This window comes from Nelumbo lutea, chromosome 5 (genome assembly GCF_056320005.1).
Source record: "Nelumbo lutea isolate HS-2025 chromosome 5, American lotus-T2T, whole genome shotgun sequence".
NCBI classification, from domain to species: domain Eukaryota; kingdom Viridiplantae; phylum Streptophyta; class Magnoliopsida; order Proteales; family Nelumbonaceae; genus Nelumbo; species Nelumbo lutea.
Window position 1 is genome coordinate 12,442,073 of NC_142688.1, and position 20,793 is coordinate 12,462,865.

At 37.8% G+C, this 20,793-nt stretch overlaps 1 protein-coding gene and 2 long non-coding RNA genes across 3 annotated transcripts; 2 read left to right on the forward strand and 1 right to left on the reverse strand.

Moving 5' to 3' along the window:
- Positions 1 to 820: 820 nt before the first annotated feature.
- LOC148850391 (uncharacterized) lies at positions 821 to 2,888 on the forward strand. The gene is made up of 3 exons (XR_016098957.1): positions 821 to 1,272; positions 1,372 to 1,425; positions 2,342 to 2,888. It is a non-coding gene; the product is annotated as an uncharacterized LOC148850391 (long non-coding RNA).
- A 3,050-nt stretch (positions 2,889 to 5,938) lies between these two features.
- On the reverse strand, positions 5,939 to 7,927 carry LOC148850392 (cyclin-dependent kinase inhibitor 7-like). Its single transcript, XM_088943424.1, has 4 exons — positions 6,959 to 7,927; positions 6,784 to 6,833; positions 6,408 to 6,587; positions 5,939 to 6,323 (listed from the first exon to the last, which is right to left on the reverse strand). Exons 1-4 carry the CDS (start codon positions 7,334 to 7,336, stop codon positions 6,254 to 6,256), a joined length of 678 nt encoding a protein of 225 aa, XP_088799550.1. The 5' UTR covers positions 7,337 to 7,927; the 3' UTR covers positions 5,939 to 6,253.
- Positions 7,928 to 12,372: 4,445 nt separating this feature from the next.
- LOC148850393 (uncharacterized) lies at positions 12,373 to 13,133 on the forward strand. Its single transcript, XR_016099827.1, has 2 exons — positions 12,373 to 12,601; positions 12,699 to 13,133. It is a non-coding gene; the product is annotated as an uncharacterized LOC148850393 (long non-coding RNA).
- Positions 13,134 to 20,793: the final 7,660 nt, after the last annotated feature.

Consider the following 20,793-nt stretch of genomic DNA (forward strand, 5'->3'; position numbering starts at 1 on the left):
CCCAGACCCAGCTCTCTAATAATAATAGCCCTCCCTTTAGTTGGCCGGGCACATAATACCATGTTCATGCCAGGCAGGAATCAAGCCCCATAGATCACTGCCTTTTTTCCTTTTGACGAGAAAGGAGCTTCTTTGCTTTGGCTATGTGAGACGTGACAAAGGGCCACTGGGGCTGTGGAAATCTGAATAATTTCCACATGATCAGAAATAGACTTGTCAACGACATGGATATCCATGCCTACAAACACGTAGGGTTGGTTGCTGCAGGAGACCTGTCCTCGCAAACGTTAAAGCAAAAACACACATGTTTTTCCCATTCTTAACCCTAATTAATGCCCCTCCTTTTCCTTTCCGAGACCCTGCTGGTCCATGCATCTATATCTTTTCTGCTTGGGAAAATACACAGCCCCATAAAGCCCATTCAGTGGTTTCTGGGTTAGGTCCCCTTCTTCTCTAATGGGTCAGATCCAAGTTCCATCAAAGGTTGACATTTTGCAAACCCTGCGGCCTTGAACGATGGGGCCTTCAAACCGTCTCAAATCTCATCAAATAGATCTATCCTTTGCACATATAACAAGCTAACCAACATAGTTTATAACATGTTTTGCATAATAATATTTATATAGTTCTTTTTTTTTTTGTGGGGGAGGGTAGACATAAGAAAGTTAAAGCTGTTGAGCAAAGATTTGCAACCACCAGTACTATATTATATTCGAGTAAAACCCGTAGAGGAATCCAACTCAATGAATTGAAGCTCCCATGTCCTGCACCAACCACTTGGGCAATAATAAATAATGGAAGGCTCCATAACATATGAAGGGGAGCCGGCCCCATGCATAGATGATGGGCCCTATAAATGGTTGGGTAAAGGGAGGTTCATGAAGTAAGGAGATCGATGACTTCTAACCTTCCAACAACTGATCGATTCTCTTGTTCTTCTACAACCTCTGCTTTTTTTTTTTTTAATGTTTCGTCAACTTTTCTGGGCTACCCTCACTGGCTGAAGGCTGAAGGCTGAAGGCTGAAGACAACCACCTCCTCCTCAGCTCAGACCATGTCGTCTTATGCAGATCATGCCAACTTGAAAAGCACTCAGGAAACTTGGAAAGTGCTTGCCTGAATTATATGGTATCTTGGCCCTACTCAAAGTACTCGATTCTGATAATGGATCACTGAAAAAACAAAGGCATGAGAAGACCCATCTCGACCATGCCACCTTTCTGATGCATGGACGTACATTATTGCGGAGAAGAAGTAAAAGCTTTATCAGAGGTATGCCAACCTCTCCATGATTCCTCAAGGATACGGAATTACAGTGCAAAGCAAGCAACCACTTTTCCAATTTGTTAATTCCTCCTGTGATGCATGCAGATGCAGTGCAACCCCAGCCCCAGGCAGTGTGACTGTGTTGCACTAAAGTCTATGGTACAGCTCTAATCTTCCTCCTTTCTCTCTCTCCCTCTCTCTCTCTCTCTCTCTCTCTCTCTCTCTCTCTCTAGATCTCCTTTCTTTCTTCCTTTGAAATCTTCCCGGTGGGTGAGTGTTCAGCCGGCCCCTTACCAGCTATTACTCTACCATCTTTTTGCATCGCTGCTCATAGACGGTACTGAGAGGGAATAAACAGTGAAGGCAAAGGACCACTTGCATCTTCACCGGCTAATTAAGGGGCCCTTGCTATTTGATCCATCGCTTTTTGGGATGCCTGATCACACAGACTTTGTTTGTTTCCTCGGTTCAGTCCTGATGATTCCAATGAGGGCCAACCTTGCACATGCCGCCTCCCCGGCCCCCTTTGAAAATTTCGAATTCATGACATGGCAATTTCAGTGGATAGGAATTTGATGAATGTATATATTAACCAGGCCAATGACGTATCTGCAGAAATATAATCCATGCACACTGAACATTTTAGAAAGCAATTCAATTCTCCTGATGATCAGTCCTGATATATATTTACCATCTTTCTACTCTTTCCTTGTGTCTATGTACTATGGAATAGTAGAGTATATATGGATGGTTGTAATCCAATAATTAAACATCGAAGTATTCATCCTTAGATCAAAACCCAACTGTCAAGAAATTAAACCTATTAGAGCGATAAGTTGCATGAATGATGATTCTTGATTTCTATCAAGAATCTCAAATATATAAGAATGATGATGCAACCAACCATTTCCCTCATTCGTTTCTTTTATTTATGATTTATCTCATCTGGTTATTCTTAAAATGCCTTTAATTTGAAGAGATGATAACAGATGGAGCTAGCTAAGACTCTTTTTCTTTAATTAAATGGGTGTTGCTCTTCTAGGTGTTAACGTGCTGTTTGGTTTGAATTGGCTAGGAGAGCGGGTGGGTTGGGACCTATTTCAAAAGGTTAAAGGCTTAAAGCTATGATTGAAACAAAGAAGATGGGGACCGAGCCTGGTGCAGTAAACAAGCAGTACTTTAGAGCATTATTCTGTTCAACTGAAGCAATATTGCTTAATTGTTATAGGGATGAGAGCTATTACCTCTTTATGCAACCACATGCAAAGCCTGAGACCTATTAGAAAAGGAACTAGGAAATAATTGCACGGTAACAGCTAGCGGAGCCTGGTTTTAAGAAGCATCAGTGCTCAGAAAAAAATATCCAAATCCCACCTACAAAAATACTCATTTCAAGGTTCATTAGACCTTCCAGCATTCAAGTTTTTTTTTTCTTGATTGAGCTTTTATTCCCTGGCAATGGAACATCTAACTAGTTAGTACTTAGTACATTGGAATTCTGGACTACTGAGTATAGACAGTTATTGTGGACTGATATGATACCTGACAATGTATTACTATGCATAGCAGAAAGGAATTATTGCTTAATCAATGAAATGTAGTATTTCTACTGTTGCATTCAATTAAATTGCATACTACCATTCAGCTAGGTACAGACAGTACATGTAATAGAAAGTATTCTGAGAGGCAACTTTATACAATGTTATTATGAAGCCAAAAAAGAACATTATTTGAATATTATTAACTTCATCAAGCTAGGACACTTTCTGCTCACAGAGATCCTATGGTGCCTTACCTTGGTATCTGTGGGGTGAAATTTCTTACATCTGCTTCCATTAAACTGGCAGAATCCATAATGTGTAAACTGTATATATATGATTCTATGAACATTTAATATTCTGCCTCTCCCAGAATCTGAAATTATGCCTGTAATGGTGTATATAAATCTATATTTACATTTGGGTACGTTAATGCCTTCTCACAATTTTTTTTTGGAGAGAGAGAGAGAGAGAGAGAGAGAGAGAGAGAGAGAGAGAGAATAATTAGGATAGATATATCTTGAGACATATAAATGGCTGGATGGGGTCCCCCAGAACGAGCCATTACCATTTATATACACCATGTGGTTGAGACCTACATAGCACATCATTCTTTGCCCAATTATATGAATGTCTAGAAATTGACACCCCCCAGAAAAAATGAAAAAAAGAAAGAAAGAGAGTAGAGAGACCACCCGGGTGCAGAGGAGAGAGTTTTGATTAAAAAGAGCGAATGAAGAAAATAAATAAATGCACCACTCTACTCCCATCCAAACGTCAATTAATGAATATGGGATGAAAATACAATAAATGCATACTGGAAACACATTGAATAGCCAACATTTAGTGAAGTCTCAGTGAACTCCCTAAAATATAGCCGATCTAACCGTTATGCACACTTTGTGGGTACGTGGTGATTTTCCTAATTTTCTACCCAGGAAGATAAAAATATGATCACACAACACAACTGGGAAAAAAACAAAGAAAACAATTCATGTTGGAGAAAATCCCCTAAAGCTCTGTTTGTTTGTAATGAAATTTAATTTGTGCTGGTACAAATGGACATGAGAGTGCGAATGGGAATTTTGCAAAAGTTGGTTTATTTTTGCTTGGGGTCTTACTTTATTTTGATTTACCTTTCATTTTACTTTTCCTGCACTGCCAAACAAACAATACACAGTGATGCCTAGACCAAAACTTGAACTCTAACGCATTTCCACTCCCAAAATTTTGCACCAAAACAAATAAAATTGCACAGTGAACAAACAACCCCAAATTTCTTAGGAGTTTGCTGGTAAAGATTGTAGACAATTAAGCATTATCATTAAAATATTCTGCTAAATAATTGTAGACAATTCATGTTCATAGGAGTATGGTAAAGATTGTATGCCCTTTCCAATGTGAAAACAATCCTCCTTTCCTTATTCTTTACACCAAAAATGAGTTCACCTTCACCGGTGGCTAGCCGGAAGCATTTGGAGCTTCCTTCGTAAACCTTGGTCCCGGCATATATATCTTATGTCTTTTAAAGGTTAACAATGACTCATCTGCATGATATGTTATCTTCACATCATGTGCATCCATGTATGTATTGAAAGAAAGGTGATAGGAAAAAAAAAACTAGGTAAAAGTGATCGTTGGGGCTATAAACTCAACTCATATGGATGATTGAGCCAACAAAAACCGAGATTGAGGTTAATTTTAATATTTATAAGTTATAATAATCTTGAACGTTGTTTCACTGATGGTGATTGCTGACCATGCATCTAGCAAGGGAGAAAAACGTCCAAGAGAAAAAAAAAAAAAACAATTAACAAGGAGCTGCTTGCATGAATGAATGCATGGTCTCTAAAGTAGCCGAAGCTGACCTAACACCACCATAATCTTTTAATAAATAAACCCATGCACTTAAATTCATCAAAATCAATATCGTGAAGATAGCAGCATCGATGAGCGCATCTATGACAGTGCGGGAGCGTTCACGCTCATAGACGGTGCGACTACTACCGTGTTCGCCTCTCATTGGCCAAAACATTAAGATAAATAAATATAAGTTAACTTGTGAAATTTTTGAACCAATGAATGATGAGCACGGCAGGGTTTATTGCACGGTTTAAACAGCGTGACCGATCCCTGCTGAATCATTACCGTTGTATGCAGAAAATGTCAAATAACCCCCACCCCACTCTATATACCAACATTTCGTTCTTTACAAGCAACATTCCCTCGATTGGTGGGTCCCGCATCCTTCGGTAGGTTGCTTGGCTTGTTTTCATCCCCCAGGCAGAGATGATGAAATAAAGAAAAATAATAAAATTAAATTGGCATCAGATCCGAAGCAAAACGGAAAGCAAATATAAAAGTGATGGAAGTGGGGACCATCACCACCATCCCATACCACGTGCTCCTCCCTCCATATTTTAGATACTAGTGCGCTTGTGGTCCTGCTGAGCTGGACGTAAAACAGTATGGCCATGCACTCGCACACCGCCACCTATACATGTTTGCTTTGGACGAGTTAAAGCGTGTTCCGATACACGTGGCTCCCAATTCCCAGACTAGTCATGTAGTCCACGTCTACCTTAGCTGCTCCATATATTAACCTCTTCTGTTTCCGCACTTGCACCAGATAAAATGATCGACTTCCCAATCGAGACACGTGTCCAAGCTCATGTCCAAGTGCATGTACCTGCATTTTTGCTTTCCTATAATACCCTCGCTCTATTTTATTTTGATTCCCTCTACCTATTTCCCAAAAAAAAAAAAAAACGTGAGAAGGAAAAAGAAAAGAAAATAAAGCAGTTTCCCATGACTACTACAGTTTTTTTACTGGGGAAGAAAGATATTAGGGGTGAAAAGGGACGGTTACGTGAAAACTATAAAGACAAAAAGAGGACTGAAGGAGATGGGAAGAAAAAAGAGATGAAAAAGGCCAACTACTATCAGTAAAAATTAACAAAAAAACGCTTTTCCGTGGTTTTAAGTCATGAACATGCCATCCCCGAACATCGAATAAGTTTCTTTCTGTTTCCTTTTTTATCTTTAGCAGAAGGAAATTTACGAGACTACTGACTGCTCGTACTAGACCACAGTGAATCAGAGAAGCAAACAGAAACTAATAAGAGGGACACGAATTTCCGGGATAGAAAAAAAAAATGAAAATATTATTCAGACCGTTCCTCGCCGAACGGATTTGCAGAAGCTTCTCCGTATACCGTACAGACTGCAGAGCTTCCTACAAAGAGAGAGAGAGAGAGAGAGAGAGAGAGAGAGAGAGAGACTGTACAGGGTGAGAGGAGAAACTAACAATATGGAAACCTAAAGTGGAAAAAAGAGAAAATAAAATTTAATAATAATAAATTAAAAAAAGCCTGTCTCCATTTTCTTGCTTTTCTTTCTCTGGCTTCTTTTTTTTTTTTTTTCTTTTCTCTTTTGTTTGCATTTTTTCATCATGGCTTTATGCGAATCCACTCATAACGACCCTCCAAGGGAACGTCCTTCACGATATCGTAATTATACCTGCAATAAGAATTTTAGGGTTTTCGGTTAAGCAAAGTAAGCTTCAGGCTGATACTTCGTACTCCACAGGAAGCGTGAACTTACTTATCCGCAAATCGTTTCTGCTCGAGTTTCTCTGCTGCAGAGAAGAATTCGTCAATTTCCGCATCTGTTGGCATTTTCTTCACCGTGGATCTATGGCGGGAATTTGCGTCCATTGGCCTTGCCGTTGACTCCAGGTCGTCTGATTCGGCGCAATGTTCGCTTGACGGAGTCATCTCCCTTCTGGAAAGAAGTGATGGACAGAAAGAGTAAGAGAACCCAAGTATAAATAAAAGAAACGAAGACACATAAGAAGAAACGGAAAGCAAGTCATGGACCGTTAAGAATCTCTCGCTTTCAATTTCTCCTTAATTGTACGAGCTTCATGAGCCGGGGAAAAATAAACTTTAAGCGACACAAAGAGTATAAAAATTTAAACCTTTCTCTGAGGTTGAAATACGTGGAGTTTTCAATTTCGAAGACCTCTTCCTACAAAAACCAAATTCAGAAAGATCAAAATTAAGTTTGGAAATAAGAAAGTATGAGAAACCGAAATTGAATCAATAAATGAAACCGAATTGAATAATTGAATTCCGTTGGGGTTCCAATTTCACCTCCAGATCTACGGATCTCAAGCTCTCCTTCACGAGCTCGGTCGATCCGTTGCTTGAGCTCCGAGACGCCAGAACGTGATCGGAGCTAGCACTCGAGCAACGATCGGCTGGGGTTACTGGACTGGAATTCTCCGATATGGCCGGCGAAATTGGAACGTCAGGCGTAGCCACGAGGGGGCGACGGCTTTGGAGCTGAAGATACGAGGAAGAGAATTGCAATTCTCCAGAACCAACGATCTTCCTTCTCTTGGCTGTGCCCGCAGTTGCAGCAGCCATGGCTAGGGTTCGAGCTCTCGTCCTCACACCAACCTGAGCGACCTCCATTACTGCAACTTCACCAATTCCTTTGCATTTCCTCATATACTTCCCCATCCGCATAGAAATCTCGAGCTCTCGTCGTCTCGCGCGCACTTGGTGTTCGATGGAGAGGGTTTTCAATTTATTTTCCCGTTTGTAAAGGTTGGGATTCCGTTGGACGGTTCGGATCTTTAGATGCTTTATTCTTGTGGTCCTGACTCCGTTAATGGTGATTGGGAACGGCAACGGAGTCCTTGACGGCGCCGTTACAAGAATCGGGCCGTTGAGGATTAGGCCGATTCCTCGAGTAATGACCGTAAGCCACCTGGATGTCCTCACGCTTATCTTTTAACTGGTTATAGCCGGTTTTCACAGGGTAGAGCCAACCGTAACTAGGTTGTTAAAGGGGTCAGTTGCAACGGATTATTGCCCTGCCCGCAACGTGCAGTTGGTTATTGTCAGGAGCCCGTTCGGTGGGGAGCCGGTCAGGTCTTAAGCGTAATAATTGTATACGAAGCCAAAATTACTGAAGTAATCCCTGCTTTATAAGGAATTAACGACATTGCCCTCGTTACCGTACTTGCATCTACTTTTTTACGTTGGGGATGGGTGGGAGTGAGACGTTCCTGCTGCTCCCTCGGTCTCGTCTCGTGGAGATGGAGAGGGTAGTACGTCAAGAATGAAACGGTAAAGGAAATGTACAGTATAGGAGGCATGAATGGTATTTGGTCTTCCATAAAAAATCAATGTGGACCATTTATCTTGACCGTACGGAAAAATACTCAACCGCTCAGATGATGAGGAGCCAATGTTGTGTGGGCCCTTCTACATAGTAATCACCAATCAGGATATGTACGATTTTAATCTATTGGGGTTTGCAAAGCCCATAATGAAGTTGACAAATGACAACACCGCTAATTATTCCGAGGCCTGAGTTGACTCGTAGAGGAGTAACAGTTTAAATTTTAAAGCACCAGCAACTCATGTTACCCCTAAAAAAAAAAGTTAAAACTCGCCAATTGGTCCGAAATCCTTTCATTTTTATGGTTGGTTGGATTTGGAACCACATCGACCATCGCTGATCGTACGGGCAGAAGCAAATAGAAAGATAAGATGTTCCAATCAAATTATTTTTACTTGGCATAGCGTAGCAACTAGCAAGTAGTAGTAGCCCTCGCCGTATATGAATTTTGTTTATTCTATTTGTATCCACTCGAAGAGAAATGGAATCTGTAGCTATCGTGGCTTTTGGGAATTCCGTTTGTAGTACGAGAGAGAGAGGCATATCTACCATTGTTTCGTCCACATCAGCCCCATATCCGAAGGTATGGATTGTTGCTTGAACTCTCTTTTGTTTTCGACGGAATGACCAAAATACACATAGATGTGCGTTGATGGTTTACATGTATGTATATGTCTATGTAGAATCTAATTGGATCCAAATTCGATCCGATCCATTTACAGCTCAATCCCGGTATGAGGGAAAATAAATTAAATAGATTCATAGGAGTTAGAGGATGGAGATATCATATATATGATAAAGCTAGAGGCGGTGCAAAAGACGTGGAGACTATAAAGTTAAAGACTAGAGTCCGAACAAATGTCATAAAAGCCCAAGAAGAGGTTCGGGGTTGCCCTTTTCCCCTCTCCCCAAGGCTTAACAACTTCATACCTAAAACGCTACAAGTGCTTTTCCCTAGCGGAGAAAAAGCTGAATCTCTAGGAAAGAAGCCTCACCAAATATTCTTTCTGTTAAAAGAAACAAACAATAGCCTCCCTCCATATCAGATTTGACAGCAGAGTAACGATTTAGCTGGCTTTTTGTTTGGAAATTGAAATAAACAAAACAAAGTTACAGTCAAGGCTATGGCAGTGTTGTGCATTTAGAGGTCAATGATAGTTAATGTAGAATGCTTGCCTACTGGACAGTACTGGACAGTCCAGACTCCAGTCCATCATCCATTGGATAAAGAGTTTGAATTAGCTGGGCTTTGTTTCTTCACATTGTTAAATGAAGAGAGAGAGAGAGAGAGAGAGATGAAGGTATATGGGTGGCCCGTCCATAAAATTGTATTGGGGAATTTTCAGTATAACATGATTAGGAGACATTAAAGTGGCAGCCAGAAAATTGGAGCACATGGAGGGTTGCAAAGGGTACAGTTTTCGCGGGTCTCTCCATAAGACACCTCTAGGACCAAACTCATGCCTCAAAAGTTGAGTTTCAATCTTTTTGAGAAGAAGATCAGGAGGAGAACAATCTCATTTTGGGTCTCAATCATTTAATGGCCCTAGAAACCCTGCATTGTTGATGTCTTCATCACTATTCTCGACCCGACCAACAATTTCACCTCCAGTATATAGGGCCGGGCATTCCCAATCCACTTGGAAGGTTTCAGCGTCAGTTCATCATTTTCTGTTAATGTCTTCTTCTCTTCTTGTAATCTCAATAATAGTTTTATTTTTGTACGACAAATAAGCTCGCTCATGTCTTGAAAATTCAAAAGTAATATTTTTATATGATTTTATTTATATTGATATTCTTGTATTAAAACCAACTAAGACGTTGTTCTCTACTCTCTAGTGTTTGCTGTAAGTTCAAAAAAATGAAAAAAAAAAGGGCTCCACAAATGTTTTGGAAAAAAAAAAGGAAATTTCTTAAGACCTCCCTTGACTTTATTGACAAACAATGTCTAAAACCTTCTCTAACTTTTTACCACTAATTAAGCCCATCAGAGATCTTCCCCCAAATGGCAAACAGAAAACTTTAAATTACTATTCTATCCATTCTTCAGAGTGCATTTATTCAAAATACCCATAAGAAATGACTGTTTTAAAATGAACAAAATGCCACCAAGCCTCAGTTTGGAAGGAGTACAAATAGAATTGGCCAGTTTTTCATAACAAGACCCAAACCGACCAAACTGATCAATTCGGTCTGATCCAATTAGAATTGGCCAGTTTTTCTTTAGTATCGATCGGTTTCGGGTTAAGAAAAAACAAAAATCAATGGTTTGGTTTGGTTTCAGTTTTCATATGTGAAAAGCGAAATCGAACCGATCAAACCGACTTAGATTTTATATATATATTTCAGCTTTATTTCAGAAATATACATATTATATATAAAATTTATGATATATAAAATACCAGTTTTAATCTATCAAATCATTTTTAATTTCTAAGCATCCAACGTTTGCTTTCTTAGACTTGAATCCTTTACCGTTCACACCGAGAGAATCATTCACAAAACCGACCCAAACCAACCTAAACCGATTTAAACCAACCAGCTCAGTTTCACTTAGTACTGAGTCGGTTTCGGTTTCATTTTTAGGTAAACCGACCAGGTTAGGTCGGTTAGAAAAATGCCAATAAACCAACCCAACCCGACTCGTGAACAACCCTAAATACAAATACAAATATGTTGAATGCAAAACCTTATATTTTACATTATTTTATATCTATTTACACAGTACATATTTGAATTTTTACTCTTTCCAAACTCAGCCCAACTTACAAATGAAGGGCCTACTTGATCATATATATAAGCATGAGAGCATGTCATTGTTAGGTATCAGTACAGTAGATGGATGGTCATGATCAGCGTTTAGACCCTTACAACCATACTCAATATTTTAATTCTAGCATATCAATGGACAGCTAGGTCAATGTCTTTCTCTACTTCCCTATTTTGGCAAACTTATGGGCCTCATCGCCAAACCCATTGGATTGTCTGCCATTTATGTTGCTGAGGAGTGGATCCTTACACAAGCCCATACTCTCCCTGCAAAACTAGGTGTAAAAAGGGTAATTATTTAAAGGGATTCAAAGCTATTCATCGATTGCTTGAAGTACAATCATTAGCCACCGTAAAATATCACAAATCTGATCGAAGACCGCCAAAGAATGGTGGTGCAAGAGGAAATGTAACTACCATTATGTTCAGATAAGCAAAGCAAGTCAATGGATCGGGTCCGACCCGACTGACCCGAACTGATTGGGACGGGTCGGGTCCAAGTCTTTGATTCAGAACCGGTTCACCTAGTCTAGAACTGATTTAGACCCAGTCCAATATATATTTTGTATGATATATTAAATAAATTATATATATACTATATATAAAATATTTAATATATATTAAATATTATTGCTACCAAAGGCAACAATGTAATTTCACTTTCAAGGCGAGGGGCTGACTGAGTCCGAGGGCTTCAAGGTCTGACCTGTAAGTAAAGGAAGATGTCAGAAGCCCCAAGTGTTATCCTAGGGGCGGAGACTCCGACAATCAAGTTAACAAGGGCGTAGCAAGGAGGGGTTGAACGAAGCCTGAGTAGAGATAGCTCAGACAAGGTCATCAAAAAGCTTTTAAAGAACTTAGAGCAATAAATGCCAAGATAACTTACCTAGGGAGTGACACCACTTATTTATACTTGAACCTGCCTGGAGTTTATTAGCAACGGATGGCCAAGATGCCATCTAGACAGTGCCACATGTCGCCAATCTGACCATGCCGAATGCACCTACATAAAACATAAATATTTTATTTTTATTTACTATAATTGGGTCTGTCAAATCAGACCTGATTGTCCCAAGAACTTATCAATTTGATTTTGGATCTAAAAATTACAAACCTTATCGGGTTCAAGTTCAGATCCAGGTCCTCAACATTTCATATTAGTTTGGTTCTGATTTTAGCTGATTTCGACCCAGACCCAACCCGTTAACAACCCTAAAAACAAGATGTGGATATTGGATTTAAATAGGGGGTCTTTTTTTTTTCGTTTAGAGAGATGGGGAAGAGAAATTATTCACGTATACTAGGGTGCATTTTCTCATAGCAGATGAGATGATGTAAATTTGATCATGGTCATTTTTGTCATTTAAAAATTAATTCTGAAGTGAAAAACCAATAGCCCATATAAAATAACAGCTTATCCGGGTTTGGGCTCAACCCGGTAAAAAACAAGTTCAAGTCAATGAATTGGGCCCCCCTTTTATATCGTACATGCATGTGAAGCATGCGGAGTAGATTCATGCCGCTTATGGAAGGCAGTTATGGTCCACCTTGCCTATCGGAGTTCAAATTACTCAAACTTCACATTTAATTGAATTTCTCTTCTCTCGTAATGGTTATGGTACCATACCAATATAATGGAAAAAAAAAGCAAAGAAAAGAAGTGATAAGAAAGAAAGAAAGAGTGGGTTGATCACTACTTGATCTAAAAGCAAAAATAATTCATATATGCATGGTCAATAGATAAAAGCAAGATCAAGATCGAGGTAGAGGAAGTATCTATAAAAAGGTTAAAGCCGTAGCCAGTGATCGATCATTCATCAGAGACGACGATGCAGGTTTGAGAAAGGGTGGCTTTTGTGTCGATTGGACGCGATTTTCATCTTTTTTTTTTTTTCTGGACTTTGATGATAATTCTCCAAAAATGTCCTCCAGGTCGGGACTCGGGAGCTTTGGGGCCCCTGCAAAGCTGAAGCCAGGGGCTTTGCGGCCGGCGTACGTCCGTGGCCTTGTTCCCATCACCAAAAAGTTAACTAGGAAAATCGTGAAATCTTTGCTTTGCATTTGCTGTGTGGGTGGTGGGGCCCCGAGTGGGACATCTTCTTTCGTCATCCTCAGATGCCACGTCCTTTCTGATCTAAACCGACAGTCAAATACTCTAACCTCTGCAGGTTGGATGTGTCGATGAAACTTAATGAAATGATTTTAATAAGTATATGAAGTGATGTTCAATTATTTGAGCTGCCGCGTTCGCTTTGCTTAAAATGTAATGCACAATCAATAAGATCAACTTGGTGGGCCATACCTTATTTTATATATTTTAATTTCTAATAATAATAGTCACATGCTATGCGTCTGCTCCAGATTAGATAGTTATGGGGCTATAATTGTTTGAAGTGAGTAAGTATTATATTATAGCTTTTGAGGGATTCCACCCAAAATTAAAATTAAAAAAAAAAAAAAAACTGTTGGGATAGAAGCAGAGTTATACATGGATTTTAAATTTTAATTGTTGGGAAGTAATTAATATTGGCTTATATGCACTGGCTATTTGTTGTAGTAGGGCTGCAAATGGCTTGGAGTCAAATCCGTTTCATTGAATTTCGACTTGGCTATCTATTTAGGTATTTTTATTTTTTAGGGATGGAGCAGATGGTACGTGAGGTCGACCAACCTTATCACAAATTGTCTGTGGTTATTGGTATAATAGGATCTGTTTATTTATCATTCAATTACTGGGTCATTGGTATAATAGGATTGAATTGGATCAAAAAATATCATCTGTTTATTTATCGTATGCTATTCACATAGTAGAGCCCATTTGGTTTGTGGGAATAAGAATTTAGAATAGAACCCGGAACAGTATGATTCCAGTCGTTTAATTGGGTGGAATTAATGGGACTCCGATTCCAATTTTTAGCTGAATGGCTTTCCCATTTGAGGTAACATCATTTTGGCCTTTCTTTTGGGGATGGGAATCTCATTTTAACCAGCCTTTCAAAAGAAAATGACTTAAAAATCCTCCAAACCCTATTTTTCTTTATCCAAGACCAATCCTGCTTGGGAATCATGCATATCATATGGAATCCAATTTTAATTCTTATCTGGACCAAACAGTTGGGGAATAAACAATTAAAATTCCAATTCTAGGTGATTTCAATTCCATTTTCAATTCTAATTCCAATTCCAATTCTGACCACAAATCAAATGCCCCCTTACTAGATCTGAATTGTTAAAATCCAATATAATCTAATTATATATGTATACATACAAAATATCCTTATTTTTTAATGTTTTTAAGTTTTCATAGGATTAGGTAGGATCGGATTTGGGAGCTAGATGAACTTAAATGTCATCTATAGTATATAGTTTCTTTTATATTTAATTTTATAAATTTATGTTAATTTTAATTATATAAATCTATTAATATTTTAATTAAATTGGATTTACGAATATATATATAAGCGACTTTTTTTTGCAGTCTTATGTTTGCACAAAAATTTCCTTTTTTCTTTTATTTCCTCAGCTGTTGATGATGGAGTATATATTTGGAGCTTTTAGCATCTTTTATGATATTATACAATCTTACTTGTATTCTTAGTCCAAGAATTACTGTAGCTCATAATATTGTGGAAACAGTTGGTAAGCTGAAGGTATGATATCTTCTCCTTGTAAACGATTGTCTTTGGTGGAGAGAGATACATGTAATTTGTCCTTTTCTTGCTTTTTAATTTAGTTTGCTTACAAAAGCATGTGCCTGGACAGGTATTGCCTTTTGCACAATCAAATCTGAAGGAAATCAGATTCAGGTTTACATGATTGTGTTTTTCATACAATATAGGCTGAACTATTAATCTTAAAATATATGTAAAAAATACTATTTGATCCTTAATTCAATTTGTATTCAGACTCAGTTTGGAAGGAGTACAAATGCAAATATGTAGAGTGCTAAACTTTATATTTTGTATTATTTTATATGTATTTGCACTCTACATATTTGTATTTGTACTCCTTTCAAATTGAACCTTAGTGATTAAATTAATCAATGTAATTTAGTTTTATGTTGGAAGAAATTGATTTAGCTATATTAACCACTTAGATCATTGCTTGTTTGTGTCAATTAGGATTGAATATTCCTTAAGCTACCAACTTTTCTATGTATTTATGAATTTTTTATAAATTATCTATTCGGTGGTTGGAAGGAAAAACCTAAATAAAACCACAACTTTGTCCTTGGTTTTTTTGGTTAAAATAAGTTTAGAATTAAAGCATTAATGTTTACAAAAATATATGTAAAATAGAAAATTCCATTTCATTTTTACATAGCAATTTTCTATGGTTATATACAATATAGATGATTTTCTTTAAATTCAGGCTGTTAAGGGGAACAGTGAAGGAATTTCTTTGGCACAATGATATAATTTTTTTCTTAGAGCCCAAATAAATGTAACATATTGGTAAAGGTTCCTTATACAAGATAAATATCAGTATGGAAATGCATGTTTTAATTAACCACAAGACTTAAGAACAGACATATAAGATTTTAGAAGTACAACAAATACAAAATAATTGATAAAATAAATTAATAATTAATTAAAATATTATAATAATGGAAATAACTATATAATCTATAGGCGATGGTGATGATGATAATAATAATAATAATAATAATAATAATAATAATAATAATAATAATAATAATAATAATAATAATAATAAATGTTAGACTAGGGTCTTTTTGGATGTCATCAAAAGTCAAATGAGGTTAACATCTATTAGGCGATGATGATGATAATAATAAACTATTTATACAACCTATCCATTTTCTAGCTTCTTCCTTTGTTGTTTGAAAATATTTTGCAAAAAAAAACTTATCTAAAGCAAAATAAACTTTATCCAAACATCACCTAAGTCTCTATCGAGTAAATTTACTTTTTCTTTTCTTTTTGAGGGAGAATCCATAAGCAAATTTACTTTCTGAGGCCTTGTACTCTTTTTTGGGTGTTTGATTGCATGTAAAATATCTGTGAAAAATGAACGTTTTAGTTTTCAAAAACGTAAATTATGTTCTAATCATACGAAAATGACATCGTTTCTGATTTTTCTTCTAGCAGTCAATATAGTATCCTAAGAGAGGTAGACTGTCTCAATTCAACCCACAAGATTTCTATCCACACTAACCCACATGACATGGCTGCGCCACATAGGGAATATCTCCCGCATTTGTATGTTCCCAATGCACAGCTGTAGTGTTTTGTGGGTAGGTGTGAGTAGGAAATTTGTAGTCATCTCAATTTTATTAATCATGCAGCATTTAAACAATTCTTAACTATATTGAGGTTCATTTTCTAAATTAAGCAGCATTCATAAAGTTATACATTTTAAAATTAAGCATAACATCAGAGAAGTTAGAAGACAGTTTACTGTCTTAATGCTGTTATTATTTGTTTCACATACAACCAAATTGAGCTCTAGATTCCATTTTACATATAAGACTCAGTTTGGAAGCAGTACAAATGCAAATATGTACAGCGTAAATACATACAAAATAATACAAAATATAAGGTTTTACATTTTATATCTTTGCATTTGTATTCCCTCCAAACTGAGTATAAATAAAAATTTATAAAAAAGATAATTTATTGCATTGGAGTTACACTTATTGCCGAAATTGTTTTGCATCGGATGCGATGATTATTTTTTTTGACGTTTCATTACGTTCATGACTTCATGGAGATTTCTCAAACTATTCTTTTGGCTCAGTTTGGAAGGAGTACAAATACAAATATGTACATCATAAATACATACAAAATACAAGATTTAATGCTCTACATAATTGTATTTTTACTCCTTTCAAATGGACCCATCTGCTCATGGTTGCTTTTCTTGTGCTGATTTGGCATTCTTTAATTTAAGAATTTATCTTAAAAATTCAGTGGCTATAGAGACATTTTGTCAAATGCAAGGTTAATCTGGTGTTTAAGCGAGAATAGGTGTCTTATTAGCTTAGAGATTCAAATTCTCGAGTCCGAGGACAAGGGGGTGGTCAGACCTGTGTTTGAGTATGGCGACTTGGACACTGTTGATCTGGTGCATCAGGTGGGACCCACTATATTGCGGATGGTAGCAGGATGATATGTACCAGATGTATATACTGATGTTGAAAATGAAAATGAAAATGACATGCGCTATCTTTTTCATGGATCAGTTAGGCTATTGAAGGAAAACGTAGGGAAAGGAAAGTAAAGATAGGAAAATATATACAAAGGTTTGTAAAGGTGTTTTTACCTTTCCCTTCTTTTCCCTACTTTTTCCTTCAAACCAAACACAACCTTAGCATGCGACAACACGAATGAACAAAGGTTTTTTAAAATTGAATCGAACAACGAACCATTGAGGGTCTGGTTCTTGCATTGAATGGTCCAATTGTTTGAACTGAACGGATAATCTGTTCTAACAAAAAAATTTAAAAATGGTTAAAATCATTGTCTGGATCGATGGCTCGAATGGTTCGACCACCCAGATTGACGGTTCATTGATCAAATAAACAATTTTTGGCCAAAAGACAGTTATAGGGTGAAACGGTTCCCGAATTTTCCGGGCCGGTTTTGAAAACATTGAAATCAACTATAGCAAATATTGCTTGAAGCAAAGCATTCTCTAATGGGCCAATGTTTGAGAGACGAAATCAAGACAGATGAACTGGTCAAATTAATTAATACGCCTTCACACCTTCGCCTGGCCCCAAAGGAAACATGCATGGTTGATGGTTCCATGCTTCGCAAGATTGAAGCATCAAGCACATGGCAGAACCATAAAGAGTGGTCCATCAGAAGCTTATTGCTTAAACTTAAAGCAATACATAAAGAGAGTGCAACCAGCTGAGAACTGCCTCTGTGAATTGTATGTCAAAAGAAAAACACCTCCTTCATGCGGTGTGGTCCATTTGGGCCTCTGAGTTAACATTAGTTCACTAGGCCCTTCCCTTCAGGAGTCAGTACACACCCTCGCTCCTTGTCCTTTGGCCGCTCAACTTGTCATCCTTTAATTTCTACGTTCCTCCACCTTCCCTGACCTTATTGGCACCCGCCCCCACCTCCCAATAATATAAGAAAAATTATTATCTTTTGTTGTCATGATATGGCGCTATTGTTAGAGTTTCTTCTACCATTATTGAATATGATGCTGCTGTTTTGATGAAGCTCTCTTAGCTTGTTTGAGGATTCCTCCAATGTCTAAACCTCCTTAGAATGCTCTTACACTGAGGCTGTGTTTGGTTTGAGGGAAAAGGTGGGGAAAGGAAGGGCCGGAAATGTAGTAAAATTCTTACAAATCTTGTATAGGTTTCCATATGTTTCCCTTCCTTTTTCTACTTTTTCCTTCAAACCAAACATAGCCTATAAGAAAAAGAAAAAAAAAAATTCCTCTGACCCAATCGCCATTAATATGCACAAAGGAAGCTATCTATATAATTATCAATCGTATCTATCTAGTGGGCAGGAAGGGTTTACTGGACCAAACGTTGACAACCATAGCTTGTTGTTGCAGAGGCTAACACTGTTGATCCATGCTGCCATTAGTAGTGGAGCAATAAGACTCTGAAATCAGTGAACCAACATTCTTTCTTTAAAGCTAAGCATAGGAAAATTAACCGGGACTTGGAGAGAGCATTTGGGCTCGTTTTATGGAAGTTGTGGGCTTTGTAATGGCTGAAGCTGGAGTAGGCCGTCGATTACTATATCCCTAAAAATTTTGTCAACTAGTTATTGTAACAAAAAAAAAAAAGTCGTTCAGTTCAACAACTTCAGTGGTTATCAAACCTCCATTGTCTCTAGAGCAGGAAATAGATGAAGAGGTACGTAAAAGCACAATCAGGTAATGTCCACTTCAAACTTCAAAGTCCTCGCTAGTCAATACTTTGCTTGTGGTCGAGAGGTTCAGATCTTGCCTTCCACTAGGTTTTATTGTTGATGTGATCGAACAGTTTAATTAGCTAGCAAGAGAATTAAAGCAACTAATTAATCTTCTGGTCATATATTAATTTCTCCTAGCTTTCTCCAAAACTCTAAGTATAGGATGCATGCATTAATTGTTTGTATACGATTCCTCAAGCTTAAACCAATCATACAAGCCGTGACCCGGTTGTTAAAACAGTTTTAAAAGCATTGGTTGGACGAACTTGAATGGTCGATTACTATATATGAAGCCAATTAAAACTGCTTAATCGTTTATAAATTACATGGAAAAAGAGCAGTAGTCTAGACTGTAGAGAGTGGTTATGCGTATGCCCCACCGGCCTCCGCCAAGGCCAAGCCCACCAACGGTGGACACTCCCGTCAAAGTTACGTTGATTCTTATTCCTTTTAACTAACCAATTAGCAAGTAATTAATAAAGATTTAGCCTCCTGGCATTGTTTATATATATTAATCGTTATCCATTCCAACACAATGAACTGTTGGAACTGTATCCCAACCCACCGACCATAAATTCACAGTGGCAGAAGGCGCGAATGAGACGAGAGCATCAAAGTAACCAGTAAGGCACATCGGTCGGCCACAGATCAGAGAGATGTATGCCTCTCCACTCCAGTGTCCACCTCCACCATATCACCATTGATTAATTTGTTTATTAAATGCATGCGTCGTTGTATCTAGATAAGATCCACGAACATGCATGCATGCATGCAACAACAAGAGAGACCGGCCGGTTTGCGACAAATCATCTCGGCGAGGAATTGATTTTGGAAGCAATCATATAAAAGGCAAGCAAATCGGCAAAGCATGCGTTGAGTGTCCCGGCAACTGCTAGCGACGTATCTATATCTTGTGTTTAAAAAGTCTTGTGACCGAACACGTGGCAAACTGGAGTGGAGCTGGCGAGGGGTGATGGATTTCGACCGGGACTGGGGGCGTGAGAGCATCGGATTCCTTTTTGTCCGGAGGAGACGGAGGACGACGGCTTGTCGTGACTCTTCCGGCAGAAAACGCATTTTAGACCCGGAGGAGCGCGCGTCTCTTGTCCTTACCTAGTTCCCACTTTATATTCTTCTTTGTTTTTTCAGTATCTACGCTCCTCGCCTCCTCCTATTTATATTTAATATCTTTTAATCTCTCTCTCCACCATTTGTCGCTTGTTAACGTCCAAGTCTCCATTGAACATTTGAACGAACGTAGTGAGATTGCATGTACTGCCACCATCAATTTATTTATTTGTCTAGACTTTACAGGCATTTTCACGATTAATGCTTGATCCATATTTCACTTTTCTTTTCTCACTATTCACCAGTGTAATAATCTCGCAGCTTGGGCTTTAGGGCTGTCAACGGGTTGAGTCTGGGTTGGGTATACATATAGAATCAGTCCTGATTCTTGAATCGATTATTAATCGGAAGTTGGGAAATTGGGTCTATCGGGTCTGGACTCTATAGACCTCATTATATATTATTTATATATAAATTAAATATTTTGATTAATATTATCTTATTTATTTATTTATAAATCTACTATTTTAAATATAAAATATTAAGAAAATATTATATATTTTTTGATAAAATAATCGGTTCTGGGTCTGAGTCTATTCAGGACAGGAAAAAATAGAAACTGATACAAATATTAATCGGGACAAAATCATGAAATAAAAAATGTTATAACCCGTTCGGGTTTATTGGCTAGAGCCGACCCATTGACAATTCAGCTCAATTATTAATGGATTATTTTGATTTCTTATAGTTTTAATAATTTAATTAAAATAAACAACGTAACCTCACCTCTCCCCTTAATATTTCTATAATATTTAACATTGATATGGTTGACCCATTTTACCTGGAATCCTGAACACTCAGTTAAACCGCTGCCCAGCGATGGTGCTATCCAATGAAAAAAGTTGTACGTGACTACTGACAACGAACAAAACGATGTTCTTTCTCACTTTCTCCCCTTCTTCGTTTGGAATATCTTGTTATCTACAGCTAGCCCACAGGTAGATGATATCAAACCTATAAGAAATGACCTTCCAAGGCCTAAGTAGCTA